This window comes from Sphaeramia orbicularis, chromosome 5 (genome assembly GCF_902148855.1).
Source record: "Sphaeramia orbicularis chromosome 5, fSphaOr1.1, whole genome shotgun sequence".
NCBI lineage: Eukaryota > Metazoa > Chordata > Actinopteri > Kurtiformes > Apogonidae > Sphaeramia > Sphaeramia orbicularis.
The window spans coordinates 50,784,898-50,809,885 of record NC_043961.1 but is presented as its reverse complement, the minus strand read 5'-3'; the positions used below and the strand labels follow the sequence as shown (position 1 = coordinate 50,809,885).

The 24,988-nt window shown below is 35.4% G+C and overlaps 1 protein-coding gene and 1 long non-coding RNA gene across 2 annotated transcripts; both read left to right on the top strand.

Annotated features, from left to right (window-relative positions):
- Nucleotides 1-710: 710 nt before the first annotated feature.
- nat8l2 (N-acetyltransferase 8-like 2) lies at nt 711-5,339 on the top strand. Its single transcript, XM_030133724.1, has 2 exons — nt 711-885; nt 4,452-5,339. Exon 2 carries the CDS (start codon nt 4,464-4,466, stop codon nt 5,133-5,135), a length of 672 nt encoding a protein of 223 aa, XP_029989584.1. The 5' UTR covers nt 711-885; nt 4,452-4,463; the 3' UTR covers nt 5,136-5,339.
- Nucleotides 5,340-5,555: 216 nt separating this feature from the next.
- On the top strand, nt 5,556-20,750 carry LOC115419104 (uncharacterized). The gene is made up of 3 exons (XR_003935402.1): nt 5,556-5,566; nt 13,995-14,000; nt 20,620-20,750. It is a non-coding gene; the product is annotated as an uncharacterized LOC115419104 (long non-coding RNA).
- The last annotated feature ends 4,238 nt before the right edge of the window (nt 20,751-24,988 follow it).

Below are 24,988 nucleotides of genomic sequence, written 5' to 3'. Positions count from 1 at the left end.
TGTTTTTTTTTTTTTTTAAATCGCTAATGTGAACTTATCCTCAAACTGTTTGATAATGTACCTGCTTATTGTTTGTATCAATAGATGAATTTATATGTGATGCTTATTTCTGTGAAATGTTGCATTTCTGTACTTGTTAATTTCAATAAAGTTTTTTTTTTTTTTTAAATCGCAGATGTGAACTTATCCTCAAACTGTTTGATAATGTACCTGCTTATTGTTTGTATCAATACTTGAATTTATATGTGATGCCTATTTCTGTGAAATGTTGCATCTTTGTACTTGTTAATTACCAATAAAGTTTTTTTTTTTTGTTTAAAAATCGCAAACGTGAACTTACCCTCAAACTGATAATTTACCTGCTTATTGTTTGTATCAATACTTGAATTTATATGTGATGCTTATTTCTGTGAAATGTTGCATCTTTGTACTTGCTAATTATCAATAAAGTTAAAAAAAAAATCGCAAATGTGAACTTACCCTCAAACTGTTTAATAATTTACCTGCTTATTGTTTGTATCAGTACTTGAATTTATATGTGATGCTCATTTCTGTAAAATGTTGCATCTCTGTACTCGTTAATTATCAATAAAGTTTAAAAACAAAAACAAACAAACAAAAAAAACTACTAATACTTCTACTACTCATGTAACGTTCAGGGACCGTTCAAAGAGTCTGGCGTTATCATTACTCCAGCAGTACTTGACCCTATATAAAAAGGAAGACTTTGACACTCACATGTATGTCGCCGTCATGTTATATCACTACTTTCCAGTAAAAGGTAACTGGTTTTAGCTGGTTAAGTCTTCATGTTAGTTCACACTAGACACGGAACCGCAGACAGCCTGCTTCACTTGTCATCCGGGACCTTTACAAGTTTGCAGAGTAAGATTTATTTTCCCTCATTTCCACATCGTAGGAGATTATTTTAGTCCAGTTTGCATTGGGGTGAAGTTTCACAGATGGTTTTGGTTCGAGTGCACCTAACTAGCTAGCTGTTGTCTGGGTAGAGTTGAACTTTAGCATTAACTTCAAGCAGGTTTCAGACTGCTGTAATGTGAAGGCTACGAAGACTAGCACCGAAAACACGTAGAAAGTGAAATACTGCACATTTCTGAAGAATGTGTAGTTTACTGTTTAATCCTCTAACTTGACGAGTAGTAGGAAATGTAAGTAAAACAAAGAGGCCTTAAATAAAGACAATGGTAGTGTCACGTGACTTGATAATGAAGTTAGGACAACTAATTAAATGCGTAAATGTAGTCACAATAGGACATGAGTGTGCAGACCCTCATCCCTTTATGTTGTGATTAACCCTTTCATGCCTAGTGGTCACTCTAGTGGACAGTTATTCTACAGCTGTTCTCTTGTATATTCATGGGTTTTGTTGTTTTAGTTGCATATCAGCCAACACAGTGGACACTTATGCATCATCTCATACAGTGCAATTGATACAATTACTGTAAGTTTGCTGTTGTTGATCAACCTGATCTGCAGTAACATGTTTGAGTGTCAATCAATTGCTAGTTGTTATCAGACTGTAATTAACAGTTTTCTTAAAAGTTTTTTTTTTTTTTTTTTTTTGCATATTATCTCCATAAAGTGAGTAATAACTGCTATTAGAGTATGCTAAAACATGACAAAATATCAGATTAGCTGCATTAAAAATGTTTTTATTTCATAGTTTTCACTCAGTGTATCACTTTCCATTATTGTGTTTTAAATACATGTTCCTTTGCTTCAAAATATTAAATGCATGGTGTCCAGCCGAGTTGACATTTTTGTTACTCCATAAAAAATAAGTTCATTACAAAAATTTCAATCACATTTGTTTTTTCATGCCCAAAGAAGAATAAAAACACTCAGGAAAAAAAAAACAACTTGACTAAGGTTCTCATAATTCATGCATCAAGGGGTTAATCAACAAAAAACAATTTGCTTTACTCTTTCTTTCTGGGTATTTTTTTTGTAAAACAGTAAAAAGTAATTATATCACAGCATTAAAAATATCACTTTGATTAAAGAGCTTTTACATACTGGTGTATTAATCATTACAGAAACAGAAAAAAATACTTTGATTATTACCAGTGCTGTTAATTTAGGGTGACTGTGGGATAAACCTTACATTAGGTGGTGGTCTAATAAATGTGTAACCGTAACTTTGCTGTTCTTGATCTGCAGTGACATGTTTTAGTGTAAATCAATTGCTAATTGATATTAGACTGTAATTAACAGCTATTTTTTTTAAACAAAAAGGTTTTTGTTTTTTTGGTTTTTTTTGCATATTATCTCCATGCAGTGAATAATAACTAGTATTAGAATATGTTCAAATGTGAGAAAACACCTGATCAGCAGTATTACAAATGTTTTCATTGCATAGTTTTCCATGTAATTTTCTGATATTAGGTTTTAAATACATGTTTCTATGCTTCAAAAATTAAATACATGGTGTCCAGCTGAGTGGACATTTTTGTAACTTTTTGTAAAAAATCGATCGCATTGTTTTTTTTATGTCTAAAAAGGAATAAAAACACTTAGGAAAAACATCTTGACTAAGGTTCATATAATTCATGCATGAAAGGGTTAAAAAGAAACCAGCATGTTACTTACAAGTTCCCCAACCCTTAAAACATAAACCCACGATTTAGAATCCATTTACATCAGCTGCTGGAGTGGAAGTGATTTCAGTGTCAAGTCTGTCATATTGATTATTTATTTTATCCACAGTAGAGATTTAGAAATGAAAATATGCTCTCAGTTCTAGATCAGATGATGAGCCAAAAGACAGCAAGATATTGACATGTGACGCACGGTGATGTCTTAGTGTCATGCAGCAGGTGTGAGCAATAAAATTAATTCATTAATTTCTTAGAAAATTGCCAAAAAAAACCATCCAAAAGCGTCCTTCACTGTTCTTTTTTTTAAAACTTTATTTTTATTGTTTATTTTCTGTACATTACAAAGCAAGACAAACATAGGGGACATATGGGATACATTGACTATAATAAACCTTGTGACTAACAATTATTTTTAGTAGTGTGACGTTGAAGTGAAAATTGTCCATTTCTTCCATTTATCATGACACTGTTCTTCTTGAGTCTTCAGTCTATGGGTCAGAATCTCCATCTCAAATATTCCATTTACAGTTTGTATCCAGTCGTTACTTGTAGGTGGTTCTAATCTGCACCATTTTTCAGTAATAGCCTTTTTACATACTGCTAATAGTATTTTAAACAAATATCTATCATTTTTTCTTACATTATTACCAATAATACATCCAAAATACATCACCAAACATGTTTTAGGAATTGCATAACCCAATATCTTAACAATTGTTGAATATACAATGTCCCAGAATGATGCAAGTTTAGGACATGACCAGCAAACACATGCATGATTTACATTGATATCTCCACATTCTCTCCAACAAGGTTGAACTCTGGACATATATTTAGCTGTAATTTTAGGAGTTATGAAAAATTGAATTATATTTTTCCAGCAATGTTCCCTCCATGTTCTTGAAGAAGTGGTTGACTGTTGAGTTCTCCAGATATTGATCCATTCCTCCTCTGAGACACATATTCCTAGTTCTTTTTCCCATTTCTGTTTCACATCCAAAGTGTTCAAACCTCTCTTCCCCATTAAATGTTTGTAAAGAGATGATATCATTTTGTATTTTTTATTCTTCACTGTTTTATCAGTGAAGGATGCTTTAAAAAATTTAAACTCTGAATTAGAGGAGGGAAAAGAGACCTATTCTATGTTAAAAAACAAAAAACAAAAAAAAAACAAAACAGTTAATTGTCAAAGTATCTTGTAGATTTTGAGTTACATACATAGATATAAATATAGACAGACAGACCTGATACTTACAGAATTAAATGGATATGATGATTATTTTAGTATCTTATCTGTGATCTGATTGATTTTTCAACCTCTGAAGTATCAGTGAAAAATGCCCATCTCAAGTTAACAGATCTAAACCTAAACTGACTTGAATTGTTCTGTAAATTTCTGTTGGTTATGTGTTTGTTTTTTTGTGTAATATTTGAAATGTTTAATATTGACATCAGAGGTGGGTGGCTGCAATGCCAAACTGCATTTATTGTACTTGTTTTAATCCAGCCTAAATCCAGTTCTTTGCTGTGCTGGGCTGAGTCGACGTTACAATGGCTCTCTCTAGTTTTGCAAAGTAGTATTAAAAGACAGACCAGCATGGGCCATGTTGTCTACATATCTCAGCAATATAATACAATGATATGTTATGAACTTTTCTTCATGTTCTAATGATAATTTACGTCATTAGGTAAGTATTCACACATTGTAAGTTGAAAGCAGCAATATTGCAAATCTTACAGTCAAAGGTATGTGATGTTTGAGCCTTCTGTGACTGTACCTAATTTCCAGTATTGAAATGGATGACATGTGACATGTTTTTAATTTTGTTTCAGGTGTTTGTAGCCATGCAGGTGGTGATCCGACAGTACCGTCCCTCAGATAAGGACCCAGTGCTGAACCTGTTCAGCATCGGCATTAAGGAGCATATCGGTCCTTGTTTTTACAACGCCATGACCAGTCCTCTCTACCTCGTCATCACCATGGCTCTGTGTGTGGCTGGTTATCTCCTCGGCTCCCTTTTAGGAGCTGTGGTCTTACCAGGAGTGTGGGCAGGTAGCGTGTACTACAGCTGTCATGAGATCTATTCTGGCTACGTCAGGAGGAGAATCCAGACAGAGATGCAGGACATCCCTGGGAACTTTCTGAGCAGACCGGATGACTGTTTCTGGGTGGCTGAAGTGGAGGTTGATGGTAGGCCCCAGATATTAGGGATGGTGGCCGTAGTGGCCCAACAAAATGGTCAAGAAAGATTTGGGGAACTGTTCAGAATGATCATCTCACCAACTTGCCGACGGATCGGCCTGGGTCTCCGTTTGACTCAAACTGTTCTGGACCATGGTAAGGAGCGAGGCTTTTCCAAAGTGGTCCTGGAGACCAGCTGCACCCAGAGGGCAGCTGTGGCCCTGTACGAGAAAGCAGGCTTCAACCTCATTGTCACACATACAAAATCAGAGGCTGCCCATTGGATGGTAACACTGGCCAGAGTCACTATTTTAAAAATGGAAAAATACATGTAGGCCTGAAGTAATCCGAACAGTACATTGTGACAATGCTGCATTGGGCTGTAACTTGGGAAAATACCTTCTCAGGTCATCTGTAACCTGCCATATTTTTAATAGTAAACAACCTAAACACATTATGTAATGCATTGCCTTGTGTTTTCTAATAAAACATTACATATTATAGTGGTTACTGTAACTGTAGATGGTGCATCTTGGATAAGCTTACAGGGGTTGGACAAAATAATGGAAACAACTTCACCTCAAGATGATAATGCCCCAATCCATACAGCTGGAATTGTTAAAGAATGGCATGAGGAACATTCTAATGAAGTTGAGCATCTCGTATGGCCGGCACAGTCCCCAGACCTCAACATTATTGAGCATTTATGGTCAGTTTTAGAGATTCAAGTAAGACGTCGATTTCCACCGCCATCGTCTCTAAAAGAGTTGGAGGGTATTCTAACTGAAGAATGGCTTAAAATTCCTTTGGAAACAATTCACAAGTTGTATGAATCAATACCTCGGAGAATTGAGGCTGTAATTGCTGCAAAAGGCGGACCTACACCATATTAAATTATATTTTATTGATTTTTTAAGGTGTTTCCATTATTTTGTCCAACCCCTGTATGTCTTTTTGGGGAGAGTTGTCAAAACACTGTCATAGTTTAGTTAATGATGTTGAAAATAACTGGAAGAACTTGTCACTCCTTTAATGTATGTGAATATGTAGACCAAAACTGTATCAGAGTTATCTACAACATCAGTCTAATTTAACATCTGTTACATTGACACAGAAGTTGTTTGCTACAAAATGTGGCAGGTTCTTATAAAATGCATCTGTATTTTACATAATGAAGTTGAAAATGTGATGTTTTGTGAAGTTCTTATATAATGTGTTGTTTTTACATAATGGGTTGTTACATACCCTGATCAGCTTGTTGGTTTAAGTTTATGAATAGAGAACACTGAACTAAAAACACTGTTTTTAAGCTTTATGTCAAAAACACTCATTCATTCACATTTCATAAATGAACAAAAATGAAACACACTAAGCCTCAGTTAGAATAAGGAGCAAGATCTCTTTAGTGCACTATTTGTATACTCAGACGGTTTAAGCATGACATAAGAAAACTGAACCAGGATTCAGTGACTTAGGAATATTTCACTGTTTAGTTTTTTTGAGGATGATTTTCAACTGCTGTGATTTTATTTCAAGTGGTACCTGTCACATGTAATTGTTTGACATGAAAACACACATTAAATAAAACCACTCCACAGTGTTTTTGCGCAGTTGTAGTATTGTTTCAGTACATCATGTGCCTCCCACAAAGTTATGGTACTGCAGTCCACTTTCTGACAAGATAGGACATGATTATCTTGTGCTGTAAGTGACAAACAGCAGGGGGCGCCATTCTCTAAATAAAAGTGAAGTGCTGTTCGATAAATGATAGAAGTCTAGACCTGTAGGACAGAGTTCACAGGATATACAGTGTGCTATTATAGCTCATTCTAAAGATTATTATTTGAAATCAACTCTGTTTATATATATCTTAGTCTTATTTGCATTAAATTAAGACTGGTTACAGCCTGGTATTGTCAGATGAATAAGAGGTCCCAGATTAGTCAGAACCCTCCTGGTTCATGTTTTTATTTATTTATTTATTTATTTTTAAAATTTCTAACAGTTGTTATTATCCCCACAGACCAGAATGCATCTCTATGCAGCTGGATGAAACTACAGATTATCAGAGCAATGACACCTAGGATGCAGAGCCAGTTGATAAATTAAACTCGCAAACCCTGTTGGAAATATGAGAATACATGTGTCTTTTCAATGCAGTCTTCATGTGCAGTTGTTAATTAGGTCTTTTTTTTTAGTTTTTTTTTTTTTTTTTTTTTGTTATAATTTGACAATTATAAAATCCACTAGCCCATGTTTAAGTGATGATGGACCACGCTCACAGGAACATACTGTATTTTTGAGCTTTGAAAATCATGGCACACCACTGACAGTCCATGACCAGTTGAGTTATAATTAAGATCTGTGGTGATGGAAAATCAAAACTGATTTGGATTAAGTGAAGGTCAAAAAGTGAGAAGATCCATGTAAAGCATTAGGGTCATAAATGACAAATATGTCCTTTTGAGAGACAGAAAATCTTGTCACACATCTACAGGAAAGATCTACAGGAAAGAGAACTCTGCTCATATTGGAGCAAAAAGCCAAAGCTTGACCAGAGGATTCTCAGATTCATCATCATGTCAGACTACACCAGACCAACCTGTTGTTAGATACATGGCTTTGGTGTCAGACCAATTGGACAGATTTACTCGTCTGGTTCCTAGACACAAATCATGATGTGGTCTACGCTGCATTCATTCACCTGGTCACCACTAAAAGGAAACTGGAGTGATCATTAACACACACACAACACCAGTCACACATCTGCAGTCTTAAATCTCAGTGACTGTATTTGTAACCATCATCTTCACAGACTTACACCAGGGTAAGTTGATGGTTGATATGGATCAGCCCTCTGGCACATTTCTGATCATATTACAGTAATACAACTGCTTTGACTTGATATGATGAAAAAATACCTTTACTACGGTGTCTTCATTGACATCACCACTGGGAGGCGACAAAATACTCCTCCTCTTACTAATTCAGTTCATTCAATTTTTGACTAAATGTTACTTTTTAAATCATATTCAGATTTTACATCCATTTCTCTTTTAAACTGTAGGCAGATAGGTGGGACTTTCACAACAGTGGGATTTAATTTCACACATCTACATGAATGTAGGTTTATCTGAATGAAGAAATGGAGTGAAAGTAGTTTTTCCTCAGTTCTCGTGTAATGTATGGCCAAACTGTACCAGGAAAAAGTTTTAAATAGAGGCAAACAGAGCAAGACACATTAGGAATTAAAAAGTGATATGTATCTTATACATATTATACTTAATATCTAAATACTTAATATATATAAACATGGACATGGTTTAATGGACAAACCATTAACCCTGAAAGGCTCAAAACCATCTACTGATCGAAAAGGTTTAATAACTTTGATTTACAAATCTGAACAGTACACTGAAATAATTCAGATTACATTCAGTTTTTCAGTGGTGTCACATGTGTCTTTTTTGGATTCCTCCATCATCTCTGTAGTCAACATGGAAACACTACTGTCTTCTGCAACATTTAGTCACCAGTAAAACCCAGGTAGTTTGACAAATGACAGTGGTTGTAAGTTGTAGTTTTTATGTTCAGGTAATGATATATTTTGGTGAAAAAGTTTTTCTGCAGTTTTCTGTGTTTTGATTGTAATAACCTTTGGATTTTCTCTGAGATTTTGTGAACATCTACTTGATCAGTGATTTTAATATAGGAAAATATCAGGTTTTCACAGAAAAGGTGCTGTATTACTATAATAATAATAATAATAATAATAATAATAATAATAATAATAATAATAATATATCGTTAAACATTTGTTCAACATAGTTACAAATACCAGTGCATAACTTTTTTTAAAAATAGAAAATGGTACAAAAGCAGTGGTTGGATGTGTAGCTCCTGGAGGATTCTGAGTCTGAGTCTACTTTTGACCAACTCTATATGTAAAGTGTCATGAGATAACTTTTGTTATGATTTGGCGCTATACAAATAAAATTTGATTGATTGATCGATTGATTGATTGATTGATTGATTGATCAACAATTCTGGAAACAGCAAAAGATTTTCAAGAAAATTTAAAAAAAGCCTTGTTTCTTGAACATTGTTCTTATTTATTGACTGAAAAGTAAAGTATCCTTGACATACAAGTTTTGTACTGGAAAATCAATCTTATTTCAAGGAAATATATCTAACTTTTTCTCAGTATGACATTTCATCTTATTTTGAGGTATATTCACCAATAACAACATACACTGTTGTCCATAAAGTTGGAAGAAAATATTTTTGTCTTGTCTCATGAAATGATAGTGACACTGTGATTTATTCTTGATAGATAACGTGTAACTAGGATCATTTCCCCCAGTCAAAGGTGATTACTGATAAATATGAATAAGATGAGGAATGTGTCTGAAAACAAAATAATTCCAACTTAATAGACAACCGTGCATAACAGTGGTTTGTATGAAATTCCAGCAGAGGAACATGATGACTGGGTGCTGTTGAAATTCAGTCTGTTGCAACTGTTTCAATAAAATAGGAAAAATAGGAAACTTCTGGTCCTCAACTTATGACCAAGTCACTTATTTTATGTTTTATGAAGAAATACAAAGAATTTTTTTCTCATCTCTGAGGACTGATATACATTTTTAAACTCAGCAAAAAAAATCTTTAAATCAGCACTAACAAGAAAACAGAACACTCACTTTAAGTAAACATTTGTTACATAACAGTGTTATTTGATATATTGGATTTTTTTTCTAGTTTCAAGTGATTAGATTTACATGCTAGTTTTAAGAATCCCAGCACATTTTGCTTACCCACTGGCAGTTTTTTTTTTTTTTTTGCTCGAAACAAGAAAAGTTTTATAAAAATGTAATAATATGTGTCCTGTTACTCGTAGGGTTGTTTTGGAGGTATTTTGTGACACATTAACAGTGATTTATGACAGTGAGGTTGTAATCTGAAGAGTCATTGTTTACTTAGTTGTTTCATGAGATGAATGCTTGAGTATTCATGTACACATGCTCAGATATTAGGTCTTAAATACAATTCAACACCTATACAGATTTGTTTTGTTTTGTTTTGTTTTGAGCAGGCAGCAATCACATTTGATATTACACAAAACCAGGGACATGGGTTAGATGTTTGATTCTTTTATTTCTTGGATAAATTTAGTTTGAGAGAATCAAGAGGTGACACAAACATTGGTCACTGAAGTAACATTTGTTTAATTTTGACAGATGCAATAATGAACTTTCCATTTTTAGGCACTAGTTTATGGTGTTGAATATTCTCTGTCATATTATAACTTGTCATCTTCTTGTACATTTTAGAATTCTAATTTATAAGACATAGCATGACCACCTTCATCTGTGACAAGGTTGCAAATCCTTTACTCAGACCCAGTTGTGACTCTTGTTCATTCCATATTACTATATTTCCTATACTGCATATGCCACCTGTTTTTAATTGAACTGTGCACCTGTAACATCAAACAGCTGGAGAAAAATGATGCATCAATTACATCTTGAGAGCAATTTAGATTTTTAATATTAATAATAATAATAATAATTTATATTTGGACAGATTTTTACAAATAATTGTTCTTGTTTTAGCCAATTCAGACCATTTTTTATTTTTCTATTTTTTATTTTTTTTAGATTTCAATTGGTTTTAACTGTTGTATTGATTGTTTTTGCTGTTATCTCTTCTGATTACATATATTCTCAGTGTAATAACCTTAGGTTTTTGTTATTTACAGAATTAACTGTTTTTGCCATCACTAATTGCTGTGTTTTCTCAGTTATTGGCCAGTTAAAGGGCTTTTCTTCAATTGAAATAAATTACTGATTTATTATTTAAAGAAAGGTTATACACATTTCTTAAGGGAATATTTTGATTTTAATCCAACTTTGTAGACAGTCTCTGTTTTTCTGGATTTTCTAATATTTGGACAAAACAAGACACAACCCCTCCAAGTGTTTTATAGGCTTTGTGAAAACACTTCCACCCACTACTGTAAACCTACTGTATGACACATGTGTGCTGATAGATTTAAGCAGCAGCAGATGCAGAACCGTCAACAACTCCCTCAGCAGGACAGAGAGCTGCTGCTGCAACTGAAACAACAAAAACTGCCCTATATTACCTTATTTAGTATCACAGAAAAAAAATATTTGAAAGCATTTTAAAATCTTTTGGTTTCTCTGGTTTGCATATTGTGTTTTTGCTTTCAGCATGAATACAGTCAACACAAATTCAGGAAACAATAAATCAACACTTTTACATTTTTTTTCTGTCTGAGCTCACTAAAATGTCTGTGATCTTCCAAAAACCCCTTATTCTTATTCCCGTACCCACAAAAGCACCACATGACACTTGTTTTGAGTTCATCTCTACACACATTTCAGGTGAATGACACTTGGCAGCTTTCCAAAGCAAAGAGTGTGATTGAGAAACAGAGGGAAAGTTACTCCAGCCTGTGTTATAACACTTGGCAGTGTTTTTGTGTGCTCTATCTTTCCATCAAAGGCTTTGAGTTCAGCACTTGTGAAGAAGCCAAACAAGATGGCAATATTGGATCTGTGTTAGTTGTTGAGGAGGCCTAGGGTACAAACACATCAAGGCCTTACATGACAGTCAACACACAGCATGTGTACACTGTGTGATATTAGGCAAAGAGGGAAGAAGTGTTTTTGCACTACTGATTCACCACAGAAACATCTGATGAACTGGTGAAGATTTGAGGACACCAAGTACTGGGTGTGATTATTGAGAACAGTACATACAGTACATGTATTTTATAATGAAAATATAAGTACCCCATCTTGTCAAATGGTGAAGAATTAAAAGATAAAAGATGTGCCTGTCAAAAAAAAAACTTCAGATGTTATTTGTTTGTGCTGATGTAATGTGACCAATTCTTTTTTTTTTTCTTGTTTTTTTTTTTTTGAGTAGTTTAACATATACAAAAAGACAAGATAAACTGGGGAAAATGGTGGAAAATGTACATTACAATAAAACAAAGCACATATTTCATCAACAGTGTCTTCGTTTTTTCTTTCACCAATTAATGGGTGACTTCCATCAATAGTCTCGTTCATTTCCTAGGACAGATTTTATTCCTTCCATTTCTTCAAGATGGATTTATCTGTAGTGGATATTCAGTGACAATAATTTTTATACCTATCTCCTGATTTTTACTTTTCAGTAAACTCTCTGAGCAGCTTCTACTGTTCAAATCAATTCAATTCAACTCATTCATTTTCTGAATGGGTCATGGGGGTCGCTTGGAGCCTATTCCAGCTTCTTATGGGCAAAGGCAGGGTACACCCTGGACATGTTGCCAGTTCATTACAGGGGTGACATATAGAGACAAACAACCAATCACTCTCACTCACATTCACACCTATGGGAAATTTAGATCAAACATGTCTTGTCTTTGGATGATGGGAGGAAGCCGGAGAACCCGGAGACACAGAAAAACCTCCACACAGAATGGTCCCACCCATCGACTGGTGTTTGAATCGAACCCAGGACCTTCTTGGTGTGAGGCACGAGTGCTATCCACCACTGTGTCGCCCTCAATTCAGTTCAGTTCAATTTAGTTCAGTTCGATTCAATTTAATTCAATTCAGTTCAATTCAGTTTTATTTATGAAGTGCATTTCATGTACAAGGCAGACTCAGTGTGCTTCACAACACGTATATAATATAGCTACAGTAATAAACAATCATAAAAAAAGAGTGCAAGTGCAAGTAAACAATCATATGTACAGACACTTAAACTCACACATGCACACATACCCACACAACCACACATGCACATATGCAAACATGCACACACACAACTCAACAGAATGCTGTCGAAAAAAGATACGTTTTCCATCTGTCTTTAAAAATGGCTGCTGATGTGGCATGTCTCACCGTATCAGGCAGGATGTACCATTTTTGTGGGGCATATACACTAAAAGTTGCCTCCCCTTTCGCAGATCCGGTGTGAGGGATGAGTAAATTGCCAGTGCCTGTTGACCGAAGTGTTTTGGTGTGTAATGATGAGCATATCTGTGAAATACTGAGGTGAAAGGCCATGTAGTACTTTGTGACCCATGGTGTTCATGGTGTAATTGTAGTTGTAAATACTGATCAACTAGTGACTGGGCCCTCCAGACAGTCGTCTTTATGTAATCACTGAGACACATTCAATACACTCATGTGGTCTCCATTCTATTAGTTATCAGACTACAGGCACCAACTGACTGGACCCCTGTTAAATCAGGTCAGTCACTTTCAAGGGGTTGAATATTTATACCATCACTTATTTTATATTACGTACTTTTAATTAATCAAAATTACTTTTGAAAAATATTACTTCTGTTTAGCATTAATGGCTTTTTTTTTTTTGGAATTCTTTTAAAAAAGCCCAGTTATAGCAACAATAATATATTATGATTCATAGAAGCAAAAAAAGAGAAAAAACATACAAGGGGGTGCATACTTTTCATCTGCACTGACAGTGTCTCTCATATCTGAACAGTCTGAGACACTGTGTTCATATCTGTATGTGTGAATGTGTCAGGATAAGATAGTCTTATCGTCTGGAATGTTTTTTTTAACCCATAAACACCCAGTGCTACCTATGTGGCAGTTTCAAAATAGTTTTTTTTCAATATTTAACTTTTCTTAAGTGATTTATCACCATTTATTATAATATTATCCTCTGTATTTTGTGTGTTTACAATAAAAATCAGGTGTTTTCCAATATTTAATTCACTGCTCATGTAGATGTTCATAAAAGCTCAGAAAATAGTTGAGGATTAGTATATCAGAAATGGAGAAAACTGATGAAAAAGTGACTTTTCTGTCAAATCCCTGACTGAACATAAACCAAGTGTGTCCATCCACTGCCATTTGTCAAACTCCATGGGTTTTACTGGTGAATCAATGTTGTAGAAGATGACGGTGTTTCCATGTTCACTACGGAGCCTCTGAACGTCCAAACAGGTCATATCTGATGACCATGAAATGACGACAAACTGCATTTTACACCAATTATTTACATATATTGATAGGATTAGTGGATCAACAGGTATTAATAATTTTAGATCATTTTGGGTCTTTATGAATTAATTAAAATTTTATTCCAAAAAATTTAATTAGATTAAATTAAAGTCAATTCACTGCAATCAGTGTCAGCTAAAAGTGAATAGATTCATTATTTTGACACTACAGATACTGACCTATTACACTTACTTTGATATCTTAGTATAAAAGTATTTGGATGTTTCCCATAAAGTGTGGGATGTTTTGAAAGTCAGGGCACAGATTGTGAAAACAAATTTGCCTTTGTGTGTGGTGTTGTGTCATTGCTCTTCACTTGGCCAGAATCATGACCTCCACTTGTATGGCAAGACCACATGCAGGCAGTCTGCCCTCCTGTTTTTGACACCACCTTCACCCCAAATGTGGATGTGTAATACCCTCAAACTGAACTTTTTTTGCAGGATTTTCCAGGCACCTGCAACCATGAAATACTTTATGGTGAAAAACATCCTCAAATCCAGTTGAAATTTTACATTTACACAGATCTGGACCAAAAAAAAAAAAAATCAAAAATCATACAGTTTTATGCGATTTTGTCCTCCAAAACCCTGAAGAAACAAAAGTGACTATGACTTCTTTAAATGTTTTCACTGGTTCCTGTTGTGGACTTTTGTGGGGATAATTCAATGATATAAGAGAAGATGGCTAACAAATACGAGGCAAAAAAACCCGCACAAAAAACCAGAAGAGTTTTCTGTGAATACAGAGGGAATAGGATTGCTTAATCTAAGTTTCTGGTCTTGTTTAAATAATTTTAAAAAGCCACACATTTGTAAAACATTTCTATTTTTTGGAGAAAAAGAATAAAATATACTTCTCTAACAATTACACATAATAGGAAAATTCAAAAATCTTTGTGTCAGTACTATTTGCATGTGTACAATATTTACTAGAGAGAATGACATTTGACCATGTACTGTTAAAGGGTTCATATTTTGCTAAACCCACTTTAATTTGTCTTTGGTATATTTATTTGTGTATTTGGACTCTAACAGTTCAAGAAGTTTGAATTTGAACCCTCCAGGTGCTGCAAAGCTACCTTTATATTCATTCTGGCAAAAACTGAGTAAATTTCTACAACCCGTTTCAATTCCTGCTTAATTTGTTACATTTTACAAAGGTGTGCAAAAATATTAGGACACTTGTCAAATTTTAAGAAACTGGTGGTTTATTCGTTCCCAGAGCCTGAATTTCATTTTTTTTTTTACAATTGCAAAAGTTAAGGCAAAGGTACTGATCATACTTCACCTACAAATTTATCAGTCCAGTCCTTTTTTTACATTTTACTCTAATATTTAGTGTGGCTCCACTTGGCAACAATCTAAGGAAACTCTAAGGAAACTCTCTGGAATGAGCTTCTGAGAGCGTGGAATGACATTGGGATTGAAACTCTCAGAAAATACATCGACACAATGCCAGAAAGATGTGCTGCTGTGATTGTTGCCAAGGGGGGCGGGGCACACTAAATATTAGAGTAAAATGTAAAAAAAAAAAAAAAAGGACTGGACTGATAAATTTGTAGGTGAAATATTCTCAGTACCTTTGCCTTTACCTTTTGCAATGGCAAAAAAGTGAAATTCAGGCTCTGGGAACAAATAAACCACCAGTTTCTTAAGATCTGACAAGTGTTCTAATATTTTTGCGCACCACTGTATAACTAGTTATATCACGACATTTGCACATATAAGGTCAAGACTTCCGACTAACATTTCTCAGAATACGCCATAATTGTTTGTCAGCAGCAGCGGTTGTAGTAAAAACTGAAAATATGTCCAAACTTCAAGCTGATTACCTAAAATGTTCAGTTGTTGGTTGTATTAATGAACACAAGTGGCTGAACAGGACAGAGCAGCACGGTCAACAACCTGGAGGGGGTGGGGTGTGAAGTGGCTCATTTGGATTTAAAGGGCCAGCGCTCCTTTCTGGTGTCGTTACTCCAAAATAGGATTGAAGATGGGCATGTGGAGTTCAATTAATGAAGAATTCAGACATACAGGGTGGGGAAGCAAAATTTACAATATTTTGAGGCAGGGATTGAAAGACAGTGTATGACCAATTAGTTTATTGAAAGTCATGAGAATTTATTTGCCACAAGAAAATTTACATCATAGAAAATGTTTTTATTCTATGTGTCCTCCTTCTTTCTCAATAACTGCCTTCACACACTTCCTGAAACTTGCGCAAGTGTTCCTCAAATATTCGGGTGACAACTTCTCCCATTCTTCTTTAATAGTATCTTCCAGACTTTCTCGTAATAGTTTTGCTCATAGTCATTCTCTTCTTTACATTATAAACAGTCTTTATGGACACTCCAACTATTTTTGAAATCTCCTTTGGTGTGATGAGTGCATTCAGCAAATCACACACTCTTTGACGTTTGCTTTCCTGATTACTCATATGGGCAAAAGTTTCTGAAAAGGTATGGATAATAGTGTTAGGTATGATTATGACATCAATATATGTTTGGTTTCAAAACAATTGACGTAGTGCCTGCTGAGAAAAAACAACTAAATGTTCATTGTAAATTTTGCTTCCACACCCTGTAGGTATAGCATTTACAGTTTATGTAGACCACAGGGAAATGTTTTAAAAGGTATAATTCCATTTAAAAAATGCAAAATATCACTCCTTTAAGATTTTGTTTTGACCTTTAATAGTAAAAGGTTGTCAGGTTCTGGATCTGAAAAAGAGTGGATCTGACCAAATCACTCCTGTAATTGCTTCTCTGACCTCAATAACCCTAATTTTCAGGTTCCATAAAGAGTCTATAGATGTCAACTGAGATATGTAGGGATGAGTGGGTCAAGATGAGCCCCCAGGCATGGCTGATGACCAAGCAGACGTGGTGCAATAGCTGGAGAACCACCTGGAGGCCAGAGTCAGGGACAGGAAGGTTTAAGGAAGCCCTTACAGGCCAGCAAGACAGACAGGCTCCTATGGAGGACAGCCTGATGGATGGCCAGTGATGAGGATGGAACCAGTGGCTGTGAGAGTGGACTCCTGGATGGACGCCCAGCCAGCATGTCCATGTGGGCCCCAGAAGGGTTACATTTGGGCTGCATATAAGGGTCCCATTTGGGTTTGTCTGCAGTTTCCATGGTGGCCCCACATGTGTTTGCCCATATCAGAATCAGAATCAGAGACCTGAATATCTCATATTATTTATTCTCCACACTATTTGTCTCACAATATTTATCTTTCATGTCATTTGCACTACTTCTCATGTTATTTGCACTACTTAAATTCTATGTTTTCCAAATATCTTAGTTTGCAATACTTTTTATTTTTTAATATAAATAACTGTGCCTTTTGCTGATATTTGTTGTTGTTTTACTGATATTTGTTGTCTGTCTCTAAATTCTTACACTGAACCTGAGAGCTTTGCCTCAATTTTGCTGTACTTGGTACAATGACGATAAAGAGATTCTGATTTTGATTCTGATATGGGCAAAAACATGTGGGGCAACCATGAAAACTGCGGACAAATCCACATGGGACCCTTATATGCAGCCCAAATGTAACCCTTCTGGGGCCCACATGGACATGCTGGATGGACGGTGCTGCAGAAGGGTGCACTGGCTACAAGGATGATGGGATTGAGATCTGCGTGAGGAGAGGTCCTGCAGGTGGACATCTGGACGGCTGAGGACTGACCAGGACAGACTGCTGACTGCTGGACAGTGACAGGGACTGGAGACAGCATCTGGAGGACCAGGGTTGGAGACAGCTGCAGTGGAAGCTCTTATAGTGGGCTGGAGGAACATGAGTAAAGGCCTTTGGGAAAGAGAGGTTGTGCTGCATCATCTGTCCATTTGTACATTTCTAGGCTGTTCGGGACGGGGGGGCGGTTCAGGAGGAAGTATTTGGGATTTTGTGGTAAGTAGGTAGGTTAAGACCCAAGATGCTGGTCATGGTGGGCCAAACAGTGAACTACAGTCACTATAGATGGGGTGGGGGTGATATAACTGATAACTGATAAACTCATCTCCTCCCTCTTGCTCCTCCTCTAGGCCTGCTCTTCACAAGTAGCTCATAAATATTTCAGTGCAGAACAGTCACATACTAATCGGGGATTTCTCAGATATTTTTTGGGACTGCCCTGATCTAAGAGTTCATTGGGACAAAATTCAGAAGGAAATACAAGAAATTTTAGATTTGAACACATCATTTGAACCACACCAGATAATTCTAGGGAATGTACATCTAGAGGGATTGAGAAATAAAACTATATATATGCTTAGAGTTCTGGTATTACTAACTCATAAAATTATTACTATAAACTGGCTTAAACCCCATCCACCCACTGTGGACCAGTGGATCCAAAGACTGAGAACTGTAGATTGTATGAAAAATATAACTGCAAGCCTGCGACTTCAGATGGAGATTTACTTGGAAAGATGGTCTACCTGGCAAAGAAAATATGCTGCTGACCTGTGGAGGGGTGTTTTTTGTTTGTTTTATTTGTTTTCTCTTTCCCTCATTCTTTTTCCTGCACATACAGGGTGGGGAAGCAAAATTTACAATGAACATTTAGTTGTTTTTTCTCAGCAGGCACTACGTCAATTGTTTTGAAACCAAACATATATTGATGTCATAATCTTACCTAACACTATTATCCATACCTTTTCAGAAACTTTTGCCCATATGAGTAATTAGGAAAGCAAACGTCAAAGAGTGTGTGATTTGCTGAATGCACTCATCACACCAAAGGAGATTTCAAAAATAGTTGGAGTGTCCATAAAGACTGTTTATAATGTAAAGAAGAGAATGACTATGAGCAAAACTATTACGAGAAAGTCTGGAAGATACTATTAAAGAAGAATGGGAGAAGTTGTCACCCGAATATTTGAGGAACACTTGCGCAAGTTTCAGGAAGCGTGTGAAGGCAGTTATTGAGAAAGAAGGAGGACACATAGAATAAAAACATTTTCTATGATGTAAATTTTCTTGTGGCAAATAAATTCTCATGACTTTCAATAAACTAATTGGTCATACACTGTCTTTCAATCCCTGCCTCAAAATATTGTAAATTTTGCTTCCCCACCCTGTATGTGTATGAATGGAAAAAAATATGTAAAAGACAAGAATTGTTCAATATGTATGACACTGAACTGTATGTCAAGGAATTTGTTCTAATAAATGTTAAAAAAAAGAACAGTTGCATAATTGTGGAAGATTATGAATAATAGAAAGTAAGAGCTGATTCTCAAGTCACTGTGTCTCATTTTACAAAATACGGTGAAATTTAAGAGGAATTGACACGTTTGGAGAAAAAGTAGATCCAAACTGTTATCAAACTGCAACCTGTTTTGATTAACACATTCCATTGAACAACAACACATGAACATGCACGTGTCCAACAAATGGAACAAGGGGTGAAATTTCACAACAAGCTACTAGGTGCCCGAACAAAAATCATTCAGTTGCACAAAAAAAGAGGACGAATGCCCAGATACACACATGTTAGCACACACTAGTACTCACACAGCCATGCAGCTGCCAACATGTGTAATAGTTATTTGATCAGGTCATGTTGACAGATCGACCCTTTCATGATAAACAGAAGGGCACCTTTTCGGGGCTCCTCGGGGGCCAACAGGCCCCGGGGCCCTCACTTCAACCACAGGCCGTTAACAGAGTTAACACAGTAAGGTCAAAAAACTAAACATACTGCTATATAATACACTAATAATCTGGATTTATTTATTTATGTACATGTATGTATTTTTTTTAAATATATTTTATTCATTTATTTTGCTTTATTTTGCCATAGACTGACAACATGTTTGACCCCGGTATCCTTGAGGCAAAAGTTTGATGAGTGAAAATAAGGTGATTTCAACTTTAACTTTGCTTTTTCATTAAAAGGCAAATATATTCATAGAAGCACATTTCTTTCAAACACTATGGTTTAACTGTAAAATGTATTTATATTTTAATTACAAATATTAAATGTGTAAAAGAAAACAATATGAATACATGATATAGATTTTAATTCAAAATAAAAGGGTTTAATATGAATCTTATCAGATTAAGTATAAAGTAGTTATTAAAGTAATAAAATGGTGTGAATTATCTAAAATGTCCTGAATAAATCTGTCCATATTTGTTATTCTCACAAACCAAAATGTACAAGCTGTTGTCAGACTAAACTGACACTAATTATGTTGGTGTTTATGTTTGATAATTCAGTGTTTGCTAAATATATTTGTATTTTATTTATTTATTTAGACAGGGACAATGCACAATATACATTAACCTTAAACAGGAGGGATGTAATGTGCCAGGTTGCAGGTTGGTGGTATCATTAAAAAAGCAGACATTAATAAAAACTAAAACATGCATAGAGCTGTATAATATGCATTTCTGTAACTCCATCTATATATAAAAAAATCATTCATGTTCAACCATTCACTCTTATTTGTCAAACTGCAGTCCGTCACACACACTCTGAGCATGTTTGGTGAAGTACAAAAATAATATGGAGGATTGTGAAGTGAAAATAGTTTATAATACTGTGATACCAGCTTTGTCAAACCAATTTAAAGCAACACTATGAAGTTTTTCAGCATGCAAACTATATTTTCAAGGCCATTTTGGTGGTACAAAAACTCATAATAGGTTCAATTACACTTTTGTCATTGCTCCAGAGTGCTTTTATTGCCTCCACTGCCACTATACAACTTCTGGTTTCGGGTTGTAACCCCTACAAAATAAGAACTACAACATTGGACTGCTTTACGGCATACGTCACATCCCACCTCCACTTTCAGAAGACGAGGCAGGTAAACAAAGTTACAAGTGAAGGAAAGCTTCAAATAGCCTAACGGTCATGGCTGAAGCAACAAGAAAAGCAAAAAGGGTCAGGGTGTTGTCTGAAGAGACAAAGAAAAAAACAACGTGAAAGTGATAAAATAGGAGGCCAGACTAGGGTGAATATTGGCCCAGCTTTCACTGGCTGATGTGAGCTGAAAGAGGAGGAATGTCAGATCAGTAGAGACCTGGTGGAGTTACTGTTGGACTAGTAAGAATTAATTCTTCAATAAAATCTTCTGTATTTAAGCTTACTATGTTTCAGGTCGTGTTACTGAAATCAAAGCCTTCAGTTTATGTGTTATCCGTTCCTACAATGAGCAATTGGTTACAGGCCGTTATATAGATCTGTTCATTTGTCATTTTTTTCGATTTTGATATTTTTAAAAATAAAACAATAATGTTTGTATAAAATGCTGTAAGGCTACTTTACCTGGCCTGAAGATATGGTTGAACGCACATGAATTGTCTTGCCTCAGTCAATGTCTAGTCAACAAACGCTTCAGTATAACAGAGATATGGATTTTACGACAGTAATAATAATAATAATGGATTAGATTTCTATAGCACTTTTCAAGGCGCCCAAAGCGTTTTTAAATTATTGATCCATTATTCATTTGCTCTCACATTCACACTCTGGTGGTGGTAAACTACATTTGTAGCCACAGATGCCCTGGGGCAGGCTGATGGAAGCATGGCTGCCAATTTGCGCCAAACAGTCCCCTCCGACCACCACTGAACATTCACATGCGTTCATACACCAGTGGAAGAGAGTGAGTGTGAGTGACACTGGAGGCAAGGTGGGTGAAGTGTTTTGCCTTGACATGACTGGGAAAGAGCGGGATTCAAACCACCAACCCTTCGGTTATTGGACAACCCGCTCTACCTGCTTCACCCTCTGAGCCATGACCATGTCCATGGCCTCCATCAGACAATACTACAGGGGTTGGACAAAATAATGGAAACACCTTCACCTCAAGATGATAATGCCCCAATCCATACAGCTAGAATTGTTAAAGAATGGCATGAGGAACATTCTAATGAAGTTGAGCATCTCGTATGGCCGGCACAGTCCCCAGACCTCAACATTATTGAGCATTTATGGTCAGTTTTAGAGATTCAAGTAAGACGTCGATTTCCACCGCCATCGTCTCTAAAAGAGTTGGAGGGTATTCTAACTGAAGAATGGCTTAAAATTCCTTTGGAAACAATTCACAAGTTGTATGAATCAATACCTCGGAGAATTGAGGCTGTAATCGCCGCAAAAGGCGGACCTACACCATATTAAATTATATTTTGTTGATTTTTTAAGGTGTTTCCATTATTTTGTCCAACCCCTGTATTTCTTGACTTTAGGGAGACCCCGAGAGCAAAAGTTCCACAGTGTTGCTTTAAGTATCTGTTGTTAATCTGTCAAACATGCATTTACAATTATACATACATTGAAGTAATTTTTGTTGTGAACTGTTTTGATGCAAACTGATGTCAAGTGTCCAAATGAAGCCTTTATTATGAGCAGTTTAAGTCATGAAAGGTCTGTTTAGATCCTTTGTTCTTTAATCCACCTGCTGCAGAAGAATGTTCTGAACCCATACACTCCACACTTCCACATCTTCACAGTGATCTCTGAAACCTGGTGTGTGTTATTTTTGTCAGAAGTCAAGTTCAATTTAAAAATGTATGTAAAATTAACATATATATAGTGTACTCAACAGTCTCTACAATGTACATGAGTGTAGAAAAAAGGTAGAAAAATTAGGAAATATGGTGGATAAACCTTCTTAGTCCCATGATGATCATGCAAAGTAGATATAGGCACAATCTGTGATATTGATATGGTTAGAAGCCACTGATATGTACTGTCACTTATTCTTTACATAGAAACACAAGAATAAAATCACATTTTAAAATTATTATGTGCCAAAAAGTGTCTTAAATTAATTTTTAACACAATAAAAGGCGAAGAATTAAGAGTACTTTCCAAAGCCACTATTACTTTAATTTAATTATTTGATTAATCACAACAGAGAGAGACTCCCACAAAATACTTCAATACAATCATTTCTTTTCTAATATTCAATCCTTTAACCTCATTTATTCCTTTTAGAAAATAATACTCAGTCTTCATTTATTGAGTTCTGGTTATCAGTTTCTTAATTTCTTTACCCATGTAATGCCCTTTTCTTCAGTGTTTATTTAAGGCAGGAGTGTCAAACTCATTTTAGTTCAGGGGTCACATTCAGCTAAATTTGATCTGAAGTGGGCCGAACCAGTAAAATAATAACATAATAATATATAAATAATGTCAACTCCAAACTTTTCTCTGTTTTAGAGTGAAAAAAGTAAATTTACATTTTGAAAAGGTTTACATCTACAAACTATCCTTTCAAAAGATGTGAATAACACGAACAAACTGAAAAAAAAAAAAAAGTATAATTTTAACAATATTCTGCCTCAGTTTATCATTTACACATGTTCATTATAACACAGATCACAGTGGATCTACAAATACACAAAACATTTAATAACCGAATATTGTTAAAATTGTACTTACTTCTCCTAAGACAGGGGTGTCAAAGTCATTTTAGTTCAGGGGCCACATACAGCCTAATAGATATAAAGTGGCCTAGACTAGTAAAATAATGTAAATAATAAGATAAGAACTTATAAATAATATCAACTCCAAAGTTTTCTCAATGTTTTTGAGTGAAAAAAGTAAAATTCCGTAATGAAAATGTTTACATCTACAAACCATACTTGAACGTAACATGAACAAATATGAACAACCTGAAAATTCTTCAGAAAAATAAGTGTAATTTTAACAATATTACACCTCAGTTTATCATTTATACATGTGAATCACAACTTTTAGATCACAGTGGATCTACAAATACACAAAACATTTCATAATAGGCAGTAAAAAATAAAATAAAATACTAAAATTAAAATACTACATACTTCTGTTAAGACAGTTTAGGTTGTTCATCTTTTTTGTGAAAGGCTAATCTGTAAATGTAAACATTTTTGTGTAATTTTACTTTTTGACAGTAAAACAAAAAGAAAAATTAGCTTCTTTTCATTACTTATAGGTTATTATGATAGTATTTTACTGGTATGACCCACTTTAGATTGAACATCCTTGACTGATAATATCTTCAGTGTAATTTTTATATTTCACAAATTCATCCCAAGGGCCGGATTGGACCCTTTAGCAGGCTGGATTTGGACCCCGGGCTGTGTGTTTGACACCTGTGTCTTAAGACATTTCAGGTTGTTCATATTTGTTCAGGTTATTCACATTTTCTGTGAAATTATACTTTGTTTTAGTGTAAATACATGAAAATATTTATATTTACAAAAAGAAAAATTTGGAGTTGTCATTATTTATATGTGATTATGATGGTATTTTACTGGTCCTGCCCACCTGAGATTGAATTGGTCTGAATGTGGAACCTGAACTAAAAGGATTGTTAATATCTTTGTGTATTTTTTGCATTTCACAAATTCATCCCAAGGGCCAGACTGGACCCTTTGGTGGGCCAGATTTGGCCCCTGGGCCACATGTTTGACACCTGTGATTTAACGTATGTAAATGTAGCCTGAACCACTGCCATACACCAAAGCATTTATAGTTACCTCCGCCAAGGAGGTTATGTTTTTGCCAGGGTTTGTTTGTTTGTTTGTTTGTTTGTCTGTCCGTTAGTGTGCAACATAACTCAAAAAGTTATGGACAGATTTTGATGAAATTTTCAGGGTTTGTTGGAAATGGGATAAGGAAGAAATGATTAAATTTTGGTGGTGATCGGGGGTGGGGGGGCCCACGGGGGGGGGGGGGGGGGGGGGGGCGCAGACCAGAAAATTTCATCAAAATCTGTCCATAACTTTTTGAGTTATGTTGCACACTAATGGACAGACAAACAAACAAACAAACAGACAGACAAACAAACCCTGGCAAAAACATAACCTCCTTGGCGTGGGGGGGCCCACGGGGAGGGCCACTGATCAGCCTTGGCGGAGGTCTGCGCTCTCCGAGTGCTTCTAGTTTAGGTTAGTTTGCAATAGCACAACACACAAACAAAATGACAATACAGACAGAACAATACACAACACATTATAATTCAATAAAAGTGCAACAAAACAAGGAGCAGCAGATCATTCTTGACCATGTGACTAATCGCTCATGATTTAAAACCATCTGAATTTCAGTTTAAAATGACGCCAACGGCAATCTAGTTTGAGCTGTACGGGTAAAGATTTCCACATGTTGATCTTGA